At 32.6% G+C, this 27,542-nt stretch overlaps 1 protein-coding gene across 1 annotated transcript; it reads left to right on the top strand.

Annotated features, from left to right (window-relative positions):
- On the top strand, positions 1–26,541 carry LOC123553231 (uncharacterized). The gene is made up of 2 exons (XM_045342977.2): positions 1–130; positions 24,095–26,541. Exon 2 carries the CDS (start codon positions 24,490–24,492, stop codon positions 25,702–25,704), a length of 1,215 nt encoding a protein of 404 aa, XP_045198912.2. The 5' UTR covers positions 1–130; positions 24,095–24,489; the 3' UTR covers positions 25,705–26,541.
- Positions 26,542–27,542: the final 1,001 nt, after the last annotated feature.

The following is a 27,542-nucleotide window of genomic DNA, read 5'->3' as shown; positions in this document are numbered from 1 at the left end:
CGGAAGAATAAAGAGACCTGTTAGGATGCAAAAGATTTTGAGGAAAGGATTTTCTTGTTTGTTAAGCTACTAGTGTATGATAGCAACAGCACTTGAAAGAAGATCAAAAGGAAAACAAACTAAACAGCAGGTATAATTTTTAATACATTTTTTCACGATAGGAATAGCTAGTCGTATAATATTTTCCATTTTTCTTCGAAATACTAAAAAATCGAATGATTGTTCTTGAAGTGAATATTCTATGAGATTGTTATTTTGATGCATACTACATCTGAGGAATAATGAAAATTTAAAATGCAGCAAGTTTCAAAGAAAATTCTTAGTCCAGTGACACAAATTAAACGCATTTTAAGCGATTCACTTCTCTGTATACCGTACGAAAAACAGGAAATCTAACATTCCCCTTTCCTTTCTTAATTAAAAACTGAACCAGTGATTCCAATATTTATTGTAATTTTATAAAACTTAACTGCAGTTGTTAAGATGCGTATAAAAACGCCTTTCTGGGTCGTATTTTATAACATAAAGTATATCGTTTCATGAAAGCATTTTGCTAATGCGTTTTTAATTCAGCTAGGTTTTAGCATCGTCTAATTTTAAGTTATTGTATTTACTACTTATTCTCACGAGATACGTAATTGTAAGGGTGACGGTAAAATTACTGGAACTGGGATAAACTATAAAACAGTTCTTCTGAATTAAGACAAAACCAGATAGACAATTAGCTGCTCCGTGACTGAAAGTGAAAATGATATGGAACAGTATTGCGGGTGAACACTTAATTATACAGCTCTTTCTTGTAGCTTATGATTGCGGGTTATCACTCTTCGCTTGCAGTTTATAATTGCGAGTGAACCATAATTATACAGCTCTTCGCTTTCTGTTTATATTTGCGGATATTCGCTTTCTGTTTATACTTGCGGGTAAATTTAAAGAGGGAAACATCTATTTTTAACTGCATGGAGGTTATGCAGATATTTCTACAAACAGTATGAAATTAATTGAAATCTTAGTTACATACATAACTGTTTGTACAATGTGTGTTCCTGAAGTATTTTTGAATATATATGTTATTCGGAACGTTTATATAATTATGCTACACTTTCTATGTATGTTTCAGCAATGTGAAGATACGACCTATTAAACAGCGGTTAATAATTAAAGTAATTATGATGTTTAAGATCATAGTAATAATTATTATTAGGGGAGAAATGAAAGAAATTTTGATATACTGAACGAACCTTCTTACGCAACACTTTTTGTCAAGATCACTTCAAATGCTAATGTGTATTTTTTAAAATTTTATACTTACTTTTAAGACCATGTGCTGTTAAAAGCGATAAAGTATAATCCAGTTATGCGTTATTGTCATATTTTCTTTTAAAAAAAGTCGCAAAATTATATTGATAGATCAGTTACATAAATATTATTCATTAATGGAATTAAAATTTTAGAAGAAAAAGTCGCAGAATACGTATTGATAGATCAGTTAAATTAATTTTAGTAACTTGCATACATTGTATGGTATAACTAGATCTATCTAGTACATTACTTAGTCAAAGGTGTACACACTTATTTGTCTGTAAACTGAGCTCAAATAGTGTATAATTTTCCATAAAACTTGACGAAATATTTTTATTTGTTTTATGTTAAAATGCAATTTACTAGATCAAAATGTTAAATATGTTTATGGGGTTTTTTTTGTTACTTTTTATGTGTTGGTGTATTCTCAGCAAAACTAAACGTATAAACGTTTGCCATTTTCAGACATATACTTCAGGTGACGTGTAATATACATGTATCAGCCAAAAATGTATTGCGTTACAAGATTTGTTAAGTGTAATTTTTGAACTTTATTAAAGCAAGAAAAGGCACAGATTTAAAGAGATTGCATTTGAATAATGTCATAATTATATTATACTTGCAAATGAGGTCGTGGAAAATGTAAATGAAGAAATAAGAATAGTTTTCCATTTGCATATTAATAGCATTTCCTAAAAGTGATTTCTGCGTGATTTTTCCTGATACTCAGGAGACAACTATTTTCATAATAATTGAAATAGTTGAAATAGCGAAAAACAACATAATACGTTTTCACTCTTGTAGAAGATATAGATATAAAAACAATTATTCTCTAAGCTTCATTCCAAATAATTGCAAGACTTGTCATAAATATACATCATCTATATGCAGGTCATTGTTTCTGTAACAAACGAGTTACACTAAATACCTACAAACGCCGCAAAAATTACTGTTTCGCCAACTCCTGACATTAGAAATTATGTTACGTTTTAACAAACAAAATTTTTAATATTTAAAGCCACTGCAAAGCAACCCTTAGTCCGGTAAAGCAATGAAGTGCTTAACTATACATCTATATTATTTTAAAGTGAAAACAGTTGTCAGTGTTCCGGTTTCACAATTTTCGGTACTCTTAAAGCGTACAAAATGATGTTGAATTATTATTGTTAAATAGCTGAGCGCTGTTTTTCAATTTCCATTTTCTACTTATCTTAAAATGGCATTCAGACTGCCTAGATGTCAACAAAAATTTCATTTTTATGCACATTTTTATCAAAATAGTCCGAATTGTACAAATAGTGTTTTAAAATAATCTGACAGAGCTTTATTTTGAAATAATTATGCTAAACCTAATTACACTCTTTTCACTGAAATTTGACTGCTCGAATGAATATGATTCCCGTTTTGTTAAATAAATCGCTTTAAATATGATGTGAACATTTTTGCTGCCGAATCCAGAGTATCTAAAGCAAAGTTTATAATATACAAGTATTAATAGGGAAATCTTTACTTACAAGGCGCTGTATATCAATTATGGCAATTCCCGGTTTGTCTGAAAAGAAAATTCATATTTTCATATTAGGAATCCTACATGTACCTGACCAAATAGAGAGCTGCATTCTCAAGTTCTTGTCATTTTCCGCTTAAGTTAGATAATGTATCTTTTACAATAAACATATAGTGATCAGTCTTAGAAGATACTACATACAAGCCAACCTCAAATGCCAAACGTTCGTAACTGGGATTGTGCACAATTTAAACGATAATTCATATAAAGTAGTGCTTACTATTTGGTAATATTTCAGACATGTTTAAACGAAACAACGCCGACAACTCGTACGCATGATTTCGTACTATGAACTCATGCTACCGTAACTACATAAAAAATTATACTAGCATTAGGTCTAAACAAATAGAACATTCTAATTTTTATTTTTCTATTGATGCATTTGAATATAATTAATTGTAAAACATAAATGTGTTAATGTCATAGCAAAAATAGATGTCTCACATTTAAAGATATTTCTGTTAATTTCTATTAATCATGTTAATAAGGAGCTGCAATATGGGTAACATCCAGTTAAAACTATTTAAAAACATGAAACAGTTAAAAAATATTTAACATCATGGTTACTTAATTAAGGTTAGAGGGCGAATCGTATTCTACAATAAGGAAGACTTAGTATAATGTTATAACTCATATTATTTCTTTCGCTAAATCATAAAATGGTATATATGATGGACATATTTATTTCTAAAAATTCGGTGCACATGTGTTTCAAGCTTTTAGAAAAATAACTTCCGGCTCTTTTACACTGACATAATTTCAATGATTGAAGAATATGTGTTTTGTATGTTCCATTGATATTTTGTAATTAATTTAAAGGGCTATCATTTCAATCCATTTATTCATTTTTTATCCCCGTGCATCATTTTCCATGTTGTTTCGTCGATCTCAGATTTATATAGAAAGAGCACAATGTGAAAATCGTAGGCCTTTACCAAACAAAGGAAATAAGGATATACGTACATGCATCTTTCAATCCATTATTCGCAAAAGATGAGAATATTCAGAAAAAATCAATATTCTTTTCTGTGAAGAAAATGTATTCTGATAAATTTATGCATCGAGACCAAAACAACTGTTTCACTCCGAGTCATAAATTAAGAAATCGATGAAGAAAGTGTATCTTACACAAGGAAAATGGGTACATTTACCACATTTTATATCTTCTTAATCATGAATTACATGAATTCAATTTCACCATTATTCATTTGTGTCTGAGTATAATTATGGACGGACCATCATTTTATTTTATTTTTTCGAAACAAGAGTTTGTCGCTTCATCAAACTATTAAACATACGTACAGGTACCTAGAAAAACGCTTTCGTTTTCATTTATCCATTATTGACAAAAACTTCTTCGTTTTGGATTATACTGACGTTTTATTTAAATCCGTTCCGCCTTTTACATTTAGAGAGTTACTTATATTCAATCTAACTGCCACAGGTGCATGATTACACAGTCCGTTGCTGTTTCTTTCGCAAATCGACCGGAGATTAATAAGTATCGGATGCTGACCCTGTGACAGTATGCATCTGTGATAGTTTAATAACATTGGGCAAGATTTAAGGTGAATGTACATTATCACTGTTTTTCTTGCTCTGACCGACCGTTGTCTAATTAACAAATAATCAGGCCTTCGAGTGGTTTATCATATAGCTTACCACGGTTCAGATGATGCGTAGGGTTGAACCACGAGGGCGTTATAATAGCCGGCGTGGTTAAATACTGAAGCATCTAAACGATGGACCGTGGTAAATTAGATGATAAATCACAAGAAGGCATTGATTGTTTTCATTCTGACATGCTCATTGGCATATTTTAATAAATATCAAGCTGGACTTCATTTACCCGAGGAGTAATGTATCGGACGTCATGCTCTCTTACCGGTCCACGCGTCAACCGTTGTTTATCGCAGAACATACAGAGCTTGGTTTCCTTATTTGTTTAACTGGAAATCATATCAAGCCATGTTAGATTGATTCATAAAGTAACTATATTAAGAGAAATTAGTTGAATAATACCATATCCAAAAGGCCTTGGCAAGTACATCGCAGATGTTTGCGACATTAGAGATATTTGATAATGACAAAGATCCAACAGATAAGCCACGTCCCTTGAGCTCAAGACATTAATGTACCAGAATATATTAAACTGATACAAATCGAAATTCTCTCTTGAAAATTCCAAACCACTCAGCCGACTCTCCGTCTAGTATTCTTTCATTATTGTTCAAAGAAGTGCATTCTGTGCAAAATTGCGGTTGTCGTTGCAATGGAAAAATACCTTTAAAAGCTTTTCTTGACTTAAACTGTAAGTCATATTTTGCTTGCTTGAATTTAAAACAATGTTTCAAAGTTTCCTTTATGCGATCTCCTGCACAAAGTGTTCAAATTAGTTCGTTTTGACCATAACCATGACTGCTGTTATGCTATATGATGTGGTAAGTTTTCCATCTCTGCAAAAATTAGAAACGTTATTAGTCTTCTTGTCAGAAACTGCTGGCCCAGTTTCGAAATAATTACCAAATTCTGATTCGTCTAAAATATCGCCATTAGTCTTCCTACATGCCTATAATGGACACTGAACGATGTTTTTTTTTTCTGAAACTGCTGACTCGATTCTAAAATAATTTAAAATGTTATTTAAATTGTCTTATTCAAAGAATGTTTACGTTTTTTATTCGTCACAAATGACCACTAGGTAAAACAATCAGAAAATTCCAAACAACTTCTCATCCTTTACCGTTCGCTTGCTTTTATAATAACTTCAAAGACATGTTTCCTTGGAAACTGTCTTCTTTATTAAAGCCATATTGATATGTCAAAAATCATGACTGCCATGTAAGGGTCTAGTTTTCCTTTTATTGATCTATGGAAAACTTTTGAAATATTCTCCTCTGGCTCTGCTGGCCATTTTTTACTAAAATGTGTCCAAAATAATTCTTTTATTCAAGTTAGCATCTAGGTCTTTTATGGCCCTCTAGTTCTGCAGATCGTTATGACAAATACACAATTTTCTCGTCTGTATGAACTTTAATAACACGTACCCTATTTTTCAAATACTGATAACATCCTATGCTAATAATATGATCATATGCTTGTATTCAGACCTTTTGTAGCGTTACTGATAAAACAGTTTTCACAGAACAGCGAACTCAACTTAATTACATTCCAGATAAAAGGGGAAACGCATTTCAAAAATTACTTCATTACCCATCTTCCGACAATTATGTGTACGACTCGTTACTTTCAAAGTCTGAGAAATATAACAAATGCTAAATGTCACATGAATCTGCTAATATTTGTTGAGAGAGCCGGAAGTTGTTGTCTGAAAGCTGTAAACTTAAGGATATTTTTCTCTAGGCCAGTCTCAGACTGACAAATGATTGTAAATTACACCCATACGAGCTCATAGGTACAATGCTTTGAGATTATATTGTAGCTTATACAGCTTCCTGTCACTCAGGTGCTGCTTTTATCATTTCCGTCTTATAAAGATGTTTCCTAGTTCAGTCAGACCATCGGTCAATACCCTGTTCAGACTGTGATCGCTCATTGACATTCTATCGGATTTGTCATCTAACAGACAACAAATAGCATCATTATACGTCCTTTTAAAACTGAACAAAAAGAACTAATTACATTTCTTCCAATCTTACGTTCTGTACTCTATATTCCACAATTTACAATTTGTCAGTACATTTTGTTTCTGAAATGACGATTATTACTCTTTGAATCTTAAATAATAAAACAAACACGTAAGGTAAGTTATAGTGCAGATCTCCATCCTCAGATTCAAGCTTACATATGATATAAACATGGTTACTGTCAACAAATGTGTAGATATATATGAGCCGTGCCATGAGAAAACTAACAGGCTCCATGCTGTTCGCTTTTAAAATCTATTGGAATTGGAGAAACTGTTAGCGAACAGCATGGATCCTGACCAGACTGCGCGGATGCGCAGGCTGGTCTTGATCCATGCTGGTCGCAAAGCCACTATGTTGGTTTTCTCATGGCACGGCTCATATGTACATTGTTATGCTTAAAATATCGTTACTGTTAGAACACTAAGTTAGCGATGCTGTTGTAATATTTTTCCGTTTATCGACCGATACAGGTGTTATATATAACTGGGACCAAAAGAGAGCATTGAAGAATGCTCTATAAGTGTTTACTATTAACTTTGTATAAGAAAAATAACTCTTCAGACTTGGAAATCAATTTGTGGCAAGAAATATCTTTAACAAAAGATGGTCGGTGCAGTGAAGTTGGAAATTTTAATGCTGTTTCGTCTGAAGTTGAATCTTTCGACAGCTTAGCATCAAAAGGGGAAACATCTTGCATGAAAATGGCTTTAGACTATTACATAGAAGAGAAAATATTGCCATCAGAAGCCTTCTTCTCCTGTCAGATTTAAATTAACCACGCCTGCAAATCAGAATGTAACTATATGGTATAAGACCGTACAAAGTTCTTTCCGTAGATTTATAAAACTAGTATCTTAAATGGATTTTTGTTGTACTTATTATACATAATTTACGTTTACTTAGATATGCCGATATACTGTTTCTGTAAACAGTGTTATTTAGGATGATTTTTTGTCATTTCACACGGCGTTGCACAAGACACAGAGGAACAAAAATAAAAGAACACTTTCATCCAGTTAGCAAGACTGTTGCATAAATCTTCTGAATATCAAGCAATATCTATAGCACATTATCAAGCAATCTGATCTGCCAACTTTCTCACGTGACATAGGTATTGTAGGTCATGAATACGAGCTTGATACGGCTGCGCGAAAAACATTGGCCAAAAGGATATAACGTATGCATGACATTTCGGAAGGTTAAGGTAATTTGGCCAATGTTTTAACATATTGCACTTTTTATCTGGGCTTTTAACTGGTGACCTAGGTGTGGCGATTAGATCTATTACTGTTCAATTTATCAAAGATTGTTATAACTATCTGTTGTTAAGAGAATTAATCAAAAGCAATCACTTTATATAAACGGAGGTAAGCATCATCACGGTGTCTGTTTCAACAAATTGTTTTACAAACAGTCACTTTTATCAACAGGCACACTGACACAACCGTACACCGCTTCAGTCGCGGGGGGGGGTGGGGGGGGGGGGTCTTAAATGTATAGTTTTGATAAGGTATGTTTTGCGTGTGTTTATTTTTTATCTGCCCGTTCAGATAAAACTAAAGAAACATAATAAGGCTACAGAAACAAACTAAACAAATAGGTGAAAAAGATGTCTGAAATATTAAGTGCGGAATTCTTCAAAAAGATTTACTGATACAGATTTTTTTTGGTTAAAATTTGCATAATTATATTGTAATTTCCTTCATTTCATTATTTCCTTGGCAAGTAAAAAATAAAAATGCAGATATACAACTAATTGTGTTTCTATTCTAAATGGTAAACTAGAACAAAATTTCTAATTTGAAATTAGAATAATTACTACAATACAGATCTAATTAATGTTAACAGAAATTTAAGTTTATTTGTGTAAAGAGTACTAATCATTGCTATTACACATTAAATTCAAAAGACGTCAGGCAGTTTAAATGTGTACTATTATTAAAAATTGAAATTTTCTTTTAGAATCGGCTGTTGTTGCATGAAAATAGTTATTAATATTGATTATGTTTGATGCGAAATGTCAACGTTTGAAGTAACATTTAAAGATAAAATGTTGTAATGACATGCAGGCATCGGATATTTTTAAAACATACCTTATTTCAGGTCAAAAGCTTTACACAAGGCATTGAAATATAACAACAGTTATTTGTAAAAGTTAATTCATGTATTTCTTGATATATCGTTTTCAGTATTCTAGTGACTCTTTTAGTGGTGTTAATTAAATAATTAAGAAATTCACATACAGCAATCATATTTCATTTACTAGGTTGTCTGTTTTATACTACTACATATATATAAATGTTTAAATTGAAACTAATTCCTTTCTTAATGAATAAAATTACAGCTTGTTAATTATCTGCAGCACTCTTGCGTCCATAAACATCAAATAAAGACGACCAGTTAGTGCAACATTGTAGAATTAATTAAATATTTAATTATTTCAATTTAATTATCATTATATGGGTTTTCTTAATCAAGATGTGATGACGTTACAGAAAAAAATTGAAGCTTCTCTATGTCTAACTACAGAAGAAACTGTTAGGCATATAGCGTTTTTGTTTCGTGATTGGAAAGACGGTCTCTTTCTCCTAACAGAGATCTGGAACTGATAAAGTAAGTGCCAGTCAAGGAATCCATTAGGAAAATAAGAGACTTGTTAGGATTCATAAGGTTATGTAAACAAGATCATCCTATTAGTTGTGTTCACAGTGCATTATAGCAACAACTTGTTAGAAAGAAAAGGAAATCTTAATTAACAACAGGTATACATTATTTTCATAACGTTTATGGCAAGATTTCAATGGCATGTGTAGCTATTGTTAGACAATGTGTTATTTCTAAACATTAAATCAAATAAATAAATGTTTTCTTAGGAAATGAACATATTTGTTTTTAAGTCAAATACTAGGGGAATTCTGAATGTTACAACTACTGTACGTTTCACATAAACTTTTTTCAGGGGAATATATTAAAGATATTTGATAACGAATCACTTCCTAAATATTGTTTTGTCAGTTCATTTATTGCCTATCAAAATTCTTCTGTACTTGAACTGACATCGGAGTCGAAATGTTATTCCATTAATTTGACAAAGCATTATTTCACTCTAACGCCGTAAAAATTATGACAATATGGTGCGGAGCATAGCGCGGAACATAATCTTATTCTCATAATTTTCAAAAAATAACCTTGTGTGATCGCAACATGACAGTTAAACGTACACGTGGATTGAATGAACAAGTCATTAACATTTTTACAAACATCATTAAATTGAAAAAAAAATCGGATATATATAACGCTTACTTTAATAAGCTATGAGACAGAATGACGAAGTCCCCAGCCTCCACCCCAATAGGGTAATTTTTCGGATTATGATTGTATATTTTATTCCTCTTTTCTAACATTTGGACGTTGCGGCGTTACGCAAATACATCAGTTATGATTTATTACTTTAAAATCATTATTTTACTGGAACAGACGCCATCCTTTTCAGTGACATTCATTTATACATATTACTTTGAGACTTAAGCAAAATGTCATTTATTCACAAATAAAACTTTTGAAACCTTACTGAACATGTAACAAAATGAAATATCCATATGTTTCGTATGGTAGTCTGTCTATATATAACACTACTCAATGTTCATACCTCAATGGCGATATATGACCATTTGGTGTCGATTTGCCGTAAAACCCAACTCACTCACTCACTCACTCACTCACTCAGTTTAAACGAAAACCGTTTTTTAACACTTTTTATACACGATTTGTGGTTATACGCCAGGCGTAATAATTTCACGAGTGAAATTATTTCTTACGACTAATAACCGCCGGAGAGTATATGCAGACAGTGTTCAAACACGGTTTTGCTATAAATTATTTCAATTCTAATATGTCTTTTGTTGTATATGATAGAACCGTTGCTTCGCGCACGTATGGCGCCAAATGGTAGGTCGTCACGTTCCTTTGTTTATACACGCCAGGACCGGAAATTGTAATTCGTCATGCGGACTAGTTCAACTATGGCGAAAATGGTGGCAAATTACTCTGCACAGCGAATACCAATCAGTGTGTGTGTATAAATTAATCAAGACGGCTCGGCTTTGTGACATTTCGTTTTAAGTAAAATATTTGATCAAATTTAAAAGCGCTATTTCTTGATGCATACATGGCGCTAAACATCACGTCGATGTAATGTCAACATAATTTCGTTGTGATGATTTAAGCATTGATAGTAATTTACGCTACTACATTTTGTACGTTACTAAATTTTATTTCAAAGTAACAACTTGATTGTTTCATTTCAAAATGTATTAAAGAATGTAATTAATCATTGATAATTGAACATCGTGTAACAGATTATTTAAAGAAATGTTTCAAAATAGGTTACCTGTATTTTTATTTCTAACCTTTGAATAATATTTTAAGCGTTCACGCTGAATGCTTTATTTTTTTACGTCATATTACATAAGTGAGGGGTCTCCGTGGCTGAGTGGTTAAGGTCGCTGACTTCACTTGACCCTCATCGATGTGGGTTCGAGCCTCACTCGGGGCGTTGAGTTCTTCGTGTGAGGAAGCAATCCAGCTGGCCTACGGAGGGTCAGTGGTTCTGCCCAGGTGCCCACTGGTGATGAAGTAATTCCTCCACCACAAAAGCTGGAAAGTCGCCATATGAGCTATAATTGTGTCGGTGCGACGTTAAACCCAACAAAATAAATATAAAAAAAATACGTGAGTGAGTACAGTAGGATCGCCGTTATTTTACTATAATAACTTTAACATAGTTTGCAATGTTATTTAAGTTTTTACAATAATGTAAGTTTCGTTACTTAATTCTTTTTATGTATAGAACAATGAACATAGAAGTACCATGTAGATGATTCATTGTTATTTTAACAGACATAATTAGGATTTGAGGTAACTGTCCTTGTTAAGAAACGTGTGTTTTAATTTTGATAAGTGAAATAGTTTATTGTGGATCTTCGTGATAATGTTATATATAATAAAGAATATTTGAATTAAATATTTTACAAATGTACAGTATATTTCATAAATTTATTGCTTTTAGTGTATAAAGTAATCTAAATCTAATTGAAACGCAGCTTTTGGTTTTGTGACATGGAACTGTTTTTAATGGTTTGAATTGCGTCAGATTGCATGATTTAGCATATATGCATATGATATGGTGACTATTACTCCAGTCTATTTCAACAGATATGCAACATTATGATTAGGTTCAAGTATGTTACAGGCTGTATATTTCAATAGATTATAATTGCTTTCTGTAAATTTGAAAATTGTATTCAATTATCTCAAGCATTTAGCATAATAAAACATTATTTAATTTTAATACTTACAGTATTTTATCATTTTGAATTGTGCAGCTCTCTTTAATCGTACGAGGTTTAATGAGGGCTTACTAGGAATTCGGCATATACATATCAAAAAATTGTTATGAAAACAAAGTTGTGATGTAAAAATTATGCTTTTTTTAATTAAAAAAAACTCTAGAATATTTTCATCAAACACAGATAAGACGCAAACATCTTAATAATAGGTCTAATCTGTCTTTAGAGAATAATAAATTAACCCTTTTCAAGAATGGTGCCTTTGTGCATTTACCGTCATTCCATTATTATAGAATTTTTTCCATATTATCATCCATCATTTGCATTTATTAATCAAATCTTAAACATTTTAAGACAGATAGTGTTGCTTATTGCATTACATCCCATGAACAGACTCAATCAAACCGAGTCTGCTAATATTTTCTAAGGTTGCGTGATATGCTTCCAAAGTTGATTGTTATTTTGTACAATATTCAGATTCACTAAATGCAATTTTGCAGCGACATGCCTTCATTTTCAGATTTAGACGTTCAGTCCTTTCTCTCTAATTTGTACAGCAAATGAGTTATATACACCAGTCATTGGTGTACTTTGTGTCACAACTGACTTCCATAGCATCACTGTTCATGTTTCGAGTCTTTTTTCTAACCTGATGAATTGTGACAATGAAAGGAATATCAGTTTCGGTAGCGTATAAGTTGTACGTATAATGTGTAAGTTATTTGCGTTTTAACTTAACCCTTACCTCCCTAAATTTCTATAATGAACTTGTCCATCTTTCAGTTTGGACCGTACCATTGACTGGTTGGATAAAAGGTTGTCAAGTGTTGACCCCTATATTTCTATGAAGGGTCAGTGGACTTTCATGTCGTTCTAAGCTTTAATAAGCTTAATAGAAGGTGTCGATGAAACAAACCAATTATAGGGCTTGTCAGTGACCTTCCACGGAAATGTGTGGGGCCAGTATGATAAATATTTGGACTCGGCTTACGCCTCACCCTCACTCCCCGACCGCCCCTCCCGCCTTTATATCATACTGGCCCCGTTGAGAGTCACTTACAAACCCAGTAATTGATATTCGGACCTTCATCTAAAAGAAAACAAAAACTTATTTTATACGCACTTTTAAATAAAAATAATTCAAATATCTATTGATTCGACACGGTCTCAAAATTATATTCTTTTGATTTCGTATGTGCATCAATGCCGAAATCAGATAGCGCTGCAGTATTCTCCTTCTTGGCAAAAATACATTTCTGTCTGATAGATGAACTTTCAATAATATAATATATTATATATGCATGGCAAGCTTTGTACCAATGTATCTATCATCTAAATGTTTTAAGTTGTTTTGCACGTTCGGATAGAAGTACTACAATATAAAATTTAATTGCACTATGCTTTTCATGCCCCCGAAGGTGGGAATATATAAATCGCACTGTCCGTGCGTGTGTGCGTACGTTCGTCCGTGTAAATTCTTGTCCGGGCTGTTACTCTGCCATCCATAAAGGGATTTTGAAATAACTTTGCATAAATATTTACCATAATGAGAGGGTGTGTCATGCGCAAGACCCAGACCCCAAGCTCCAATGTCAATGTCACACTTAGAAGTCTAAGTTTAACATGTGTCTGGTTCACAACTCTGCCATTAATCGAGGGATTTTGAAATTACATGGCATAAGTGTTCCCTGTAATGAGACGACATGTCCTGCGCAAGACCCAGACCCTTAGCTCCAAGGTCAAGGTCACATTTAGAAGTCAAAGGCTAACATGGTCTTTTTCTTGTCTGGTCCATAACTCTGCCATTTATCCAGGGTTTTGAGAAGGTGTGTCGCGCTTATGAACCGGGTCTTTCAGGACAAGGTCAATGTCATAAAATGATTTATACCTAAACTTGTCTGGCATATTTTGCACAGACAACTGTAGCATTCTTTGGGTACGCTTAGGGGCATTTGTCACTAATAGTGACAGCTCATGTTTAGAATATACTAGGAAAAAATGGCAAAGAAAAATAAAGGGCTTTTGTTTTAGCTAGACTGATTTGAATAATATGATTACATATAAAACGGTCCTTTGCCGTGAATAGATGTATTGTCTATAATTTCGTAAAATTAAAAAGTGTAGATCAGTGTGCTTGTTTCTGAGCTATTTTCCCTTGATCAAAGAGATCTGAACGTTTTAAGCTGATTCTGATTCATTACTTGTAATTATGAACCGTGTTAAGATTTGGGAGCCGCTTTTTAAAGGTTTTGTCGTATTTTCCCTTTAAGCCTGTCTGAGACTGTCCGGATTATACATGTCACGCAATATCTTGGTACAACGTGTTTCAAAAAGAAATAAAATTTGCCTACTTTTTCGGTTAATTAATATCATATCAATGCGGATATATTTTTCGATCACATTCGAATTTTGTTGCATACACAAATACGTTATATAATGAACGGTCACGCGGTAAAAATGCAAGAGTTCCTTTTAAAAAGGAATGACTTAGGAAGTTGAGGAAATAGAGACCAGAGGAGGCAGTTATTTCAAGCTAATTAGAGTTCGAAAATATAGTATATATACACGATATACTGAAAATACACTTTTTTTGTAGCCTGTTTGTTCAGGCTGCACAAATATTTTTGTTTGTAAATTAAAACTAGCCCTTTACATACTAAATGGATCGGCCACAATATTTGCGGTACAACCTCCTCCGCGATATCCATTTGGCAAATAACATTACTTCATCGCTTGGGTCAATATTGTCTTCTTCAGCATATTCAATGGCTGAAAAGTCAACAATTGTTTTTCGGCGACGCCGTCTAAATTCGTTTTCGTTACCTATGCCACGTGACTTCAAACTGCAAATCAAACTGCTTGATAACGCATTATAGATAATTTATCAAAATGGAAGATTTATGCAACACTCTGCCTGATTGGACGAGAGTGTCAATTTCTTTCACTCTGTTGATTGTGCTACGCTGAGTGAAATGTAGACAAAGCGTTTATCCTAAACGACGCTGTTCACAGTTTTAAAGCTAACTTTAGCTCAGTATATTTAGCAAGAATATTGATATATCTCAAAATGATAAGTAAGTTTAATAAATATGATAAAAAACTGTTCAAATACCAACATATATCAAATTAAAGAAAGAGCTGAATACGGTCTGCGTATCACATGAATAAGGGTGTGATAAGAGTCTTTTGTGTAGAGAAGTGCTTTTTAAAAGATTTTCCTTGTTACAATTGTCGTCTGCATATGAAAAGGTTTCTTGCTTTTGTGACTTATTCAGATTGCATATTAAAATGAGTACTTGTTTGCTTTGACATATTTGTTATAAATTATTTAACTGATTTATTATATATGGATATTTTTCTTTAGTATGGTATGCAAATTTTGAACTCAGTTGAAATCTGTTTCATTATATATATGCTATATAATGACTGAATCTCATTACACTGTAATGAAGGTACGCTGCATACAGTTTATCTATGTGATATGACTACGGTCAATTACAATTGTACGTTCTGCTTGACCTTCACTTTTTTTATAGGTGTGACGTCATTGCCCAAAGATTCATGAATAGCGAATATGCATTCGTGAAAGCAGGGATCAGCTGGCCTATTTTAGAAATAAATAAAAATAATAAATAAAAAAATCCTTTAACTGATTTTTCTCATGTATTCTAATCAAACTTGATTTGTAGCATCTTTATTAGGCCCGCAGCCAACTTTGTTCAGCTGTGACATTTGACCCTTTTTAGGGGTTGCTAGAGCTAAAACTAGAAATGCCTTTATACAGCGTCTCATGGACAGCTTGGTGGATCTTTGTCATACTTGGTCTGGAGCATCATTATAAGGTCCTCTTCCAAATTTATTTATATAGGAACTTGGGCCCTATTAAGGACCACTATAGCTAAAAGTAGATATGCCTTTCTTCGCATTAACCACTAAAATTTCAATGGATTTTTATCAAACTCGATGTGTAACAATATCGTAAGGTCTTCTGCTATTTTGTTACAAATGGGGATAGGGACCAATTTAGCTAAAAATATAAACACGTTTAATGACCTCTTCTCATGAACCGTTTCATGAATCTTCATCAAACTACTGCTGTAATTATTCGTCTAAGGATAAACGAAACAAAATTGCAACCCTACGAAACCTTTGCGAAGAATTAAAAGAGAACCATTTAAATTGTTAAAGTGCGGTGTTTAGTTTTGCAATTTGAAAAATGTTAGATGAAAGATGAATGTTAGATGAAAAATTCATAAACTTTTTTCCTTATTACAATTCGCCGACCATCATTTTTAAGGATATTTCTTGTTATATCATAGTTCCTTTTAAAGTTTAATGGAAGTAACCGTTATTTGATGGACAAAAAACTTTTAATGTTTAATTCACTAACTTAAGATATTTAAATATCAGTAAACAGTCACCTGTAGATCTAGTTGCTTGCTTTGTATCAAAAGCCTCCCTTTACTTTATAATTTTACTCTTCTCAAAGACAAATCACATTTTTGTACAGCTGTCTGTTTTAATATTCATTTCCAAATTGATAACAAAAGTCAGCGAACACAATCAGAAAACACTTAACTGTATTACAGCGCACATTGAACGTCAACCGGAAATAAGCTTGCGGACTGAAAAACCAGGCATTGCTGGTGTTCGTTTCACTTAAACGACACAGGGTTATACGGGGGATTAAGCAGCGTTCTATATTTAGGAAATCAACTGTGCTATTTTCAGACCTTACATTTAACAGGGAAAACCCAGATATAATGCCTGATGGAAAGAGAATGATCAGTTGGGTTTTTTTTTTCATTTTGTCTTCTAGCTTATCCTATTACAATATTTTACATTTGAGGATGACAAATATCCGAAAACAACATGTGGCTTGGAGCTACTACGTGGCTTGGTTCCGTAGCTCCACAAGCAAAAGTAGAATAAGCATAAAATAAGCATTGAATAAGGCACTTACAACAACTGTCACTGGAGCTATTCAGACGTACTGAGTGATTTCTGCTTGGGATACTCGAAGATGAAAATCTCTATAAATGTTGTTTCTTCACTACCGTTTGGCAGGAAAAGGTGTTCTGTGTATCTCAGCAACAGATATGAATTTCGAAGTCAGGGCTGACATAAATAGTCTATTATTTAAATGTCAACTGCATCGATATTTTAAACAGTTCAACTCTTATTTTTTTCGAACACAAAAATACGAGTACATTTAGTCAAAAAAGATACATTTGTGATTTGCATTCAATAAAAATGAATGAAAAGATTGACATGTTCACCTTTCATGATGTGAATTAATTACACACAAATAACTAGAGGCATCTTCTGAGTAACATCCTATGGGGATTTAAATTCACAATTGTGTGGGTTTAGCTGAAATAAACATTAATCAACTCACTTGCCTGCATTATATTTGGAATTTAATCTAAAGAATTCTTCCTTTACTTCAAATGCAAGAACTATTTTTTTCTGACTTAAATGACTATCTAACGTTTACACTTAATGATTTAATCATTTGAAACGACACATGTGAGATTTTGTTTGAACTAAGCTAAAAATGCAAATATTTCAATAAATACCAAGATTTCAGCATGTTTATTACCCGATGAGGAGAAATTGTATTTCTTAAAGATCATGGAGACAAAGAAAACGCGGCCATAATAGAAATGAAAATTCGAATTGATACAATTAAAGTTTCTGAAATTTAATCAGCTGCAGGCCCGCAATGTTTTTGATGCAATATATAATGATTAAAATAATCCCTTGTTGATGACTGAAAATATGTTTTCTGACTATTGCTAAATATAATATAGCATTTCATGACGATATTTGACTAAAATAGAATTTTAATACTGGAAAGAAGTCTTACATTTCTATTACATATGCAGTCACTTGGCTTCATATACAAACCTTCATAATTCTAACGCTGAACATACTTACAAGTATAAAGTCAGGAGCAAATAAAATAACATGTTTATATGTGTTTTCAACATTAATATTTAAGATATTGGACATTTGTTGAAGCATTCCTCACACCAAATAATTTGTATACTTAGAAATACCTATTTAACTCAGATTATCTTAATACAGATCAGCTCGCAAAGTAAGTCTCTGTTTATAATATTACTTTGTTAAATCAACTCTCCATCATTGCTTATTGCTTATCAAAAGTCTAAATCGCACATAGTACCTAAGTATTGTCCATTACTAACTGAGCCTTTGACTTTCTTTCTTTCTTTCTTAGCACAGAAAGTATTCTCTAAAACATGCTTTGCTGAAAAGCACTTATGCGTTTTATTGATGTACAAAACCATCTAATATTTTAACGGTCTTAAGATGTGGTTGATTTTAAATGACGATTCTAAAATAACATTTTTATTAAATTAATAAAATATCTAAGTATATAGTTAAGAACGAAGTAAACAGTAATTTCTTATGAAAAAGTATTTCTTTATTACCTAAACACTTTTTTCTGCTAATTATATCTTTAGACAAATTGTGATTAATCTTCAGTTAAACAAGTGGATATCTTCCAACAAGTTAGAACCGTTTTATGTCAGATCTTCAACCTCAAAAGTATGTCTGGAAAATGATTGCTGGATTGTATACGGATCTGTTTAGAAATATTGAGTGTCAAATGTCGTTGTGAAGAGGAATTGACGTTTATCTCTTTAAGACAGTTTAGACTGTAAACCGATTGGAAATGTCAGACAAACTGTTTGAGCTACTTCCACAATGCAAAGTTTTCCGTCGCTAGGGCTTCAAAGTTATATTCAAAACTAAGCTTTCGCATGAGGTATCAGTGATTGATTGTGTGCCAAGGAGGTGGACTCTAGAATGATTCAAAAACGCTAAAGACAGCAACATAAACGTTAACATCTGGCAAAGTAATGTTACTTATAGTTAATTTGACAGATTAGATTTTAACGAAAGAGATATTTTATATATACCCGGTTAAGGAGGTAGGTTACCTTAATATTTGTATGTGCGCATGTCCAACCGGAAGCTAACGAACGATTTACGACGACGTTAACGACAAACTAAATGTGTTTGTTCCATTCTTCTGAAAACAAATCATGAACCTGTCTCCGATCTGATGCTTTATGGTTTAATAATGCAGAAATAATGAATAAATTGCCGCAGAAACGCTTGAAAACAATGTTGCCTTAAAATGACATCATTGACGTCATGACGTTACGTGTCAGTTACCGCGCAAAATTAATAGCTTTTATTTTGAAAGTACATAATTCTGTGCATTTCTTTATTTGAACTATTTTCAAACAGCCATTATTTGCTGAAATATTTTTATGAGTCTTTTGCTCTGAATAATAATCAATATTTTGCTTCTTTTATGTAGTTATATTAAAATGTTATGCGGAATGTAAGAAAATGGATGATGGTAACCAATGTTATTTGGAAATCAATATAATTGGGTGAAAGGTAACTTGTTACGGCCATTTTCAAATAAAAAACTGGCAGTTTGATTTGTAATACCTATTTTTCAGTTTCAGTTTAATTTGTTACTTATATACTAAAACTAAGCTCTAAAATTGTTCATATTTCAGTATAAAATTATGGTTTCTTGAATTGAATTGATGTTACTATGGAAACGAAGCCCGTGACCTATATATCTAAATGTAAAATTCAAAAGCGTTGACACTCGTCTATTTAAGGAACACAGCTTTGGCTTTTTATTTTCATTTCAACACTATCCATAAGAATAATAGCACCATGCCGAACGATTTTTCCATGAAAAATGCCAGACGAAGGGTACTGCTGTAAGTTTTTTAAGCTGTGAAATGTGTTTGAATAAATGCAAATAACATGAAAATATAACATACGTTAGAAATAATATGTCTTAAAGCTACATTACCAAGAAAGATAATTTTATTCAATATGCTTATAAGAAATTACGACAAAAAGCAAGACATAAGCTATCTTAAACATCTATGTTGCCATGGTTACTTTAAACTTTAAGAAGTATAGGGTACCATGTAAAGTGCTTTGTATTTTGCTAATAATAGTACCCAAATATTCCATGTCGGTCATTTACAGAATGGCACTGAAGCCGTCGAAAACCCCGTTTTTATACATAATTGTTTAAAAATGAGAGAAAATGCGTTACCATGGAAACACGAGCCCCGCGACATATACATATTAAGCTTATATTAGAAAGCTAACGCGCATACTAGTAAAATTATCAATTATTCAGACTTCTATGGATATCAATGAAACTAAAATACACTGAAAAGTGTTAAATATCCGTATTTTCCTTCTTCTTTCAATATAAAATACCTGTGGACTTTCAATATAAAATACCTGTGGAGGGTCATGTTCTTCAAACCTGGATAAAAACTGAACTTGAAGGGACAGAGATAAACGAAATTGAGATTGCAGCAGTTAAAACATCATATTACACGAAATACAAAAAAAATTGCTGTGGTTCAACTAATTTGAATTTACCCTGATAGCAAGGTAACCTACCTCCTTAAATACTTCTGATAGCCAGGCAATTGAACATACATTGTACGTCCCCGTTTGGCTCAATATATTATTTGTTCTAGCTGTATCTGTTTTTAATATGTCAAGTAACACTTTTTTCACTTTTCTAATAACTTGCATCGGCAATAATCAAAACATTTATTCATCAAGCATTCAGTGAATTGTTATTAAATTTGCAAAGAAACTCTTCTAGTGTTTTACAACTATGTGGACAAAAACTAAGAATATTCTTGTTAAATGTTTTACTAAAGTTCAGACCAGTCGGCATTCTCGACAAACAAAACTGTCTAAGCCTATAGTGGTAACTAAATCTAATGAACTTAAAAGTGTTTAATCTGGTAGAGCAAATGTTGTTATAATTATTTTATTGGTGTGAAATTGCGGAAATGTACAAAATAAATGCTATAACTGCCATTACAGATCACAGGTATTTCAAACAAGCGCACTACTAGATAAAATTAAGTACGCATGCAGTTATTCGAAATTATCTCTACCTAGAGAAATAAAAAAAATCAGAGGATACATTTTGATATTAGGGAAGATGAACGAAATTAAACATAAATTTACTTAGCACCTCTAGAAGAAAAAACCTCGTATCATTTTAAAGAAACTACGAACTTCTGCAGAGGTTGGTGTACAAAATGATTTGCAATCTATGATAATTAAATTCATGCGAGTTTTATCCGGCAAATAATCTAATCAGTTACAGCACTTGAACTTTGTAATTTTGTAATTTTGTAACGTGAAACACTCTTTCGGAATGTGTCTGGTGTCAATTTTAAATGACGATTGCTTTCAACATTTCCAAAAATAATAATTTAAATCAAACTGTTTAATCTAATGTAATAATGATATTAGATTATGTCTGATAGACTGGTAGACTACATACAAACACGACTGCATCCAGCTAATTTCGTACAGTTTGTACTGCTGCTAGGCAACATGTTAACAATTAAATTTTATTACAGGTAATCAAACGAAATACTCCTCCTTACAAAACCATTCCTAATATGCTGCAAGCCTATCTGACATAAATAGACGCAATAATCTTTTTATATAACCACATTTCTCTAATAAAAATGACCTTTCAGACAGACTTCGCAATTACCGTGTATAACAAAAAGACAATTGTTCAACCCAGTTGAAGAATTATATTACTGAACACGAAATTTTAGAACAGATATAAACACTACGACTATACTGGACTGTGTGTTACTGAACACCGAAAGGTATTTAAACAGTATGTATGTACATGTATATTAAATCTCGTATAATGTAGTACCAATTACCAGTTATGATCTTAAATATGTAGTAAGAGTATTTCTTGACACAAAATTGTCACTTTTGAAACATGAGCAGGTTTTATAACAATTAGTTACACACACGTTACCAATTTTTCTATGTATTACTTTTATTTAAAAACATAGCATTACCGAATGATTTTTATATCTTCAGAGTCAGCAAATCATATAAATACCTTCTTAATACTTGTGTTATTTTAATGTTAACATAAGGTAATAACATTCCATCGTGCTTTTATAATATGTGCGTCCGGTTGATTTATTCCATTACATTGTATTTAGTCACATACATGATGAAATGCTGACTCCAGTATTACACCGTAATAACTGTTGGATGAGTAAGTACACTGTCGGATTTCTGTTAGACGTATGTGCTAATAGTTATTTTCTATTAAAATAGAAAAAGTGGGAACTCCACAGGTCGCTTAACACGACAAAATATGCAAATGATTTAGCCTGTTTATGGACGGTAGTGGAAATGCATGCTACCGTCCACGCCCTCTAGCCCCGGGTTGAGCATAGCCCAACATTGAAATATGCTACAAGTACAAAAACAATTTAGAGACATCCGCAGACGTGTTCATACGGCGGTGCACACGGAACCTTCAATGACAGTCTTATGTGTAATTCCATGATAATACTTATCATTATGAAAAGAGGGTGAATTACTGAATTATACTATTCATTATATCCATTTATATGCACGTAATAACAACCAAGTTACATTTTCATTCCTATTTGTCTAAGTAAGTTGCACGCAAATAGTATAAAATGTGATTGAAGACACTCGTAAGAACCGTGTTTAACAGCATTTTGTCACGAACGGTAAGGCCAGCAGCAAATGTCAGCTTATAATTGGTGACCCAACTGATTAGAGATTTTCTGCATAGTACTGGTTCGCTAAAATATGAGGAGCGAAATACCTATAAGTCTGCAAATAATCTTTTACGTAAGAAATGGTGTGTATGAAAGATAAGGCAACAGCTTAACTGTCCTTATTTCATTCGAGCCAAATATAATTTACCGACAGGCTCTCGGGATCGTTCATTGCCATTAAAGCAGGAATCTGATCATTTTACATTATATGTATTATATTGTATGACATAACTAGCACCTAACAAGCCAACTATCTATTTGAGCATACTATGCTCTTCAGCTATTCACATTGTGTCTCTCCATCACATTTATGTCAAACTTTAACAATTTATGAGGGCAGGTAGCCTTTCATTAAGATATTTTAAGGTTATCCTTAATACATCTTTTTACACCAAAGTATCAAGTTACTATATTGTATGTTACACTACCAACAAAGGGTTTGGGACATTTGCCCCTCTTCCACATGCAATAGATCAGTGGATTTCTGGGTCACTGCTGATTTCAGAAGCGAATGATTGTGTGAAACTAAGTAAAAAAGATTATTATTGTCACAGATGTTTGTTTTGTACACATTTAAATCAGATAACTGTCTGATTAACATGATAGTTAATACCATCGAACAAAGTAACATATGACATTGCCGTTATAAACAATTAATTATTAATAGTTAATAAATAACCGGCTAGACATTCGTTTGGCTTTCCGGCATTGCTCAAGTCTGTGTGGCTTAGGCCGATGTATGTAGGTCTTACGAGAGGGCTATGCAACAAATCATATACTTTTGCGATATAAATTCCGATAAATGTTAGAGACTTTGAGGTTATTACCAGCATAGAAGCAATATTTTACATGAACATTTTTTTGCATTGTTGCGAATAATGTTAATTTACAATTGTAGCAATTTTGTAAAAAGAGGAATGTCACACATTATAAATTTGATAACATATCAACGTTTGACAAAACGTCTCACTACTGATTGAAGAAAGTATAAATATCTGGTTTTTTTATTTAATTTACTGTAAAGAGAATTGTCTTTTGCATATTTTAATATTCCTTTGTCGTTAAAAGATTATGTTCACATATACGTGTATATATGCGCTTGCTTTAAATATCTCTTGAAAGCGTTAACATTTCACAAATAACAACTTAAAAACTGTAAGAACATCCCATGGAAGCATAGAACGCAGTCGAACAAAAACAAAACACATATTCAGTTTGGAGAGGTAATGGAATTTGCAGTACCACCTACTACCGGCTGTGATTAAACTTAGTACATGTATTGGTATGGTTATAAAGCTTTCAAAATATTCATTTTCTCTAGATGTATCTAAACATGTTCAACATGAATTTGCAAAACCTGTATCAACATGTTTTAGAGAGACGTATAGACAGACACTGCTTGAAATTGTTCGATTAGCCTGTAGTTTTAGGAAAACATAATTATAGAAAATATTCATCATTAAAGGTATAACGCTTGCTTGAATTAATTTTTACCTAAAAAAAAATGTGTTTTTCAAACTAAAGTTATTTTCATTTGATCTATTTCAGAGGAATGGAGCAATGTATGAGTAGACTTGGAGCTTATAATTACGAAATGCGGCCGTGAAGAACCAAGTAAATGGACCTTTCAACGGAAAATAATTTTGAATGAATTGCCTTCAATCAATATCCAAGAAAGAGCAGTAATGACATACATTGACCTATACTCGAAGAGAATGAATTCAATAAAAAAATGGATTGTTATCCCATGAGAAAAACAAATTAGATTGGCACTTGTTTCATTGATTTCGTAAACGACAAGTGTTGTTTGGGTTCACTTTATTGCAGCAAATAACTTAATTTAAATCGAAGGAATATATTGACAGTGGTTCTGTTGGACTTTTCCCAAAGCAAAGTACTCCTTAAGATTAACCTCACATGACCCATACCTTGTGCTCTTAAACATGGATGAAATGGATCCTCACGAACGATCAATGACAGAGTTTATCTATCAAAATACGTTAAGCCAAAACAACTATTCTGACCTAACAAATATGTCAGTTTCGCTGATGAATTTCACTCAACAACAGATTGTACAATCACACACGGTGACAGTTCTATTGAATTGTATCTATTTTCTTGATAAATTCGGAGTACCTGTTCTCCTTACAGTTGGCGTTCTCTCCAATCTAATACTTTCTATCACAATTCGAAACTCTGAACTAAAGAAAGTTTCCGCATGCTGCTACTTCTTGTCAATGGGAATAGTTGACACTTTTTACCTTATTGCAATGGCAATTCCTTGGATTTCAATTCGTGTCGTCGATATTTACAATACAGAAGGTTTCTGCCAGCTTGTCTACTATCTGAATCTTTTAACAACATTTTTGTCAAGTTGGTATATTGTGATGCTGCTCATCGAAAGGCTGTGTGTATGCTATAGACCGGAGACAGCACAAAAATACATGAATGCGTTTAGAGTTAAGTGTTACATCACACTAATCTCAATCTTTTCAATCGTCGGCCACCTCTACCTCACTTGGACAAGTGGTGTTTTCATATTCCAGAACAGGCAAATATGTAATGTTATACCTGCACACGCACAAGATATTATGATCATGAGGAAAATTGATATAATATTGTCTTTTATTTTACCTGCCGTACTTAGTATCACCATTTCTATACCTCTTCTGATCCACCTGTGTGCCTCTAACTGCAAGTATTTTAATAATGGAATACTAAAAGTTGAAGTAAAAATGATAACATTAGAAATGAGGCTAAATTCTAAACAAACAACGCGCTATGCGGAATGTCCTTCTAGTTCCAGAACGGATGACCAAGGAAAAATCCAAAAAATGAATTTGTGGATATTTTCCCAAAGCAGACGTCTTACAGTGACGTCTGTGTTTATAGCTTTAACGTACACGTTTCTGTTCATACCTAATAATGTCATAAAAACACGCTTGACATTCCTGAGTGGAGATCATATTGTTAGTTTTGAAGACTCACTGTTTCTAAAATTATTTGAGGATTTGTATCAATTCAATTTTGCATACAAAGCATTTATTTACTTTTTGTTCTTACCAGAGATGAGGAAACAATTTACAAAGATATTCTTTCGGACTTGCAAGAGAGTCCGCACAATGAAACAGCACAGAAACGGACTTACAGTTACGTAATTAAAATGACACCAAACTATTTTCCTTTGATAAGAACAAAATGCATTGGGAGCAGTGAAAAAAAAGCATTCCAGAATTGTCATCTTGAGTGATATTATGAGAAAAATGTCTTTCGGTGACATGATGTTCCACGTTGTCGTATCGAATGCAGCTATATTTTGTATGTTTAGTCATTCTCTATAGTAATATTCAGGGAAGGGTGGGACTTCGTACGGAAACGAATGAAGAGGGAAGAAGTTCACCTATTTTGATTTAGAATATTTAAGAAAATTGATTAACAATCCTCCAACATGTTTCATTTTATAGTATAAACAAATGTGTTAAAGCTATCCGTATACACTTTTTGAAAGAATGGATTAAAAGTTGCGCAGATGTACAACCTTATCTGAATGCAATTTAGATAACTTTAAGCAGAACATCCTTCATGTGAAAATGTCTATGGCGCAGTATGTATGGTCATCCGTGTCCAGTGGACACGAGATTCTAGTTTTCTTAAGACATGATATTGTAAGAGAAAAGTAATAATTTGAAAGGCCATTGTTTATTGAACACTTGCATTAATACTCTAAGGGAATGGTAAAATGTGTATCAATGTAACTAATCTCTTTATACAACATAATTTAAAATTGAAAAAAAATGGTATCTTAACGCAGGTGGTCATTTAAGAGACGTGTTCTCTCAATACATTTGACTGTAATTCTACATATGAAATGCATTCAACACGTTCCGACTGAAGCGGAGCCTTTCCGCGTCGGAACGTGTTGGAAACAAGTCATGGGTATCCGTATATATTTTATGAAATATAATATTTACTTGCAAACATAATGTTAATACTTTAATATGTAATGACAATATTCTGAACATATGATGACACTTTATAAAATGTAGCTGTACACAAGTTGTTTTTTATAACCTTGTTGTATTTTTGAAGAGCTGTTAATTTCGTCATGCTGATATTCCATTTGCGTTGTCAATCAAATCTTCTATACCCCGAGATGTACTGTTTTACATTTATTTCTGTTGTAAAACTATAACTTTGATCGAAATATAAGAGGTATTAAAATCACGTTATATGAGGCATGTTTAAACATTTTGATACATGTCAGTACCTTTGCCATAGCTGATTGGAATAGTATGCAAGATATAACTGGAGAGAGAGGTATACTTTTTAACGCTAGAAAAAGATACATATATCCATGCTCAATTTATCAATTTAAAGAGGTACCAGGTTGGTTCTGTCAATTGATATTGCTTATTGCAAAATCGTCTATTTCCAAGGCTTTCAAAATCTTTAATTGTATTACCTTACTGGTGATAAAGATACATGCTCGTACATGTTTTCTTACTGAAAAGGATTCTTCTATTAATTATGGCATATAAAAGTAAGGCATTGACGATAACGCCAGTCAGTGGCATCATAAATGCTAGTAGCGGAATGACAGATGTCTACATCAATATTCCCCGTAAAGAAATGTCAATAATGGATAAATCAAGACCATGTTTTATTCGTTGCTACAGGAAATTTGTTTGATGTTTTGATATAAATATTTGTTTTGGGTAAGCCGTTTTTCAACAGTATTTCAGTTATGTAACGGCGGGATGGATACTTGACACTGATATCTTTAAGAAAACGATGCAGTGTTAAAAATGAATAATTTAATGTGACAATGTTTAAATATTTCATGTTCTACAAAAATGTATATTTCTTGCCAATTTGTAAATGGTTACGTGAAAGAAATGTACTATTTCATACCAGGAAGTAAACGTTTATGCTCACAGCAATCAAATGAAATACCAAACGTTTTAACAACCTGAAGAAACCACAAAAGGAGGCAGAT

Source organism: Mercenaria mercenaria, chromosome 4, assembly GCF_021730395.1.
Source record: "Mercenaria mercenaria strain notata chromosome 4, MADL_Memer_1, whole genome shotgun sequence".
Taxonomy (NCBI): Eukaryota; Metazoa; Mollusca; class Bivalvia; order Venerida; family Veneridae; genus Mercenaria; species Mercenaria mercenaria.
The sequence above is the reverse complement of the archived record's forward strand: the minus strand, read 5'-3'. Positions and strand labels throughout refer to the sequence as shown.

Excerpts from the sequence above, each read along its gene's own strand:
- LOC123553231 (XM_045342977.2), top strand. The coding sequence starts at position 24,490 with ATGGATGAAATGGATCCTCACGAACGATCAATGACAGAGTTTATCTAT.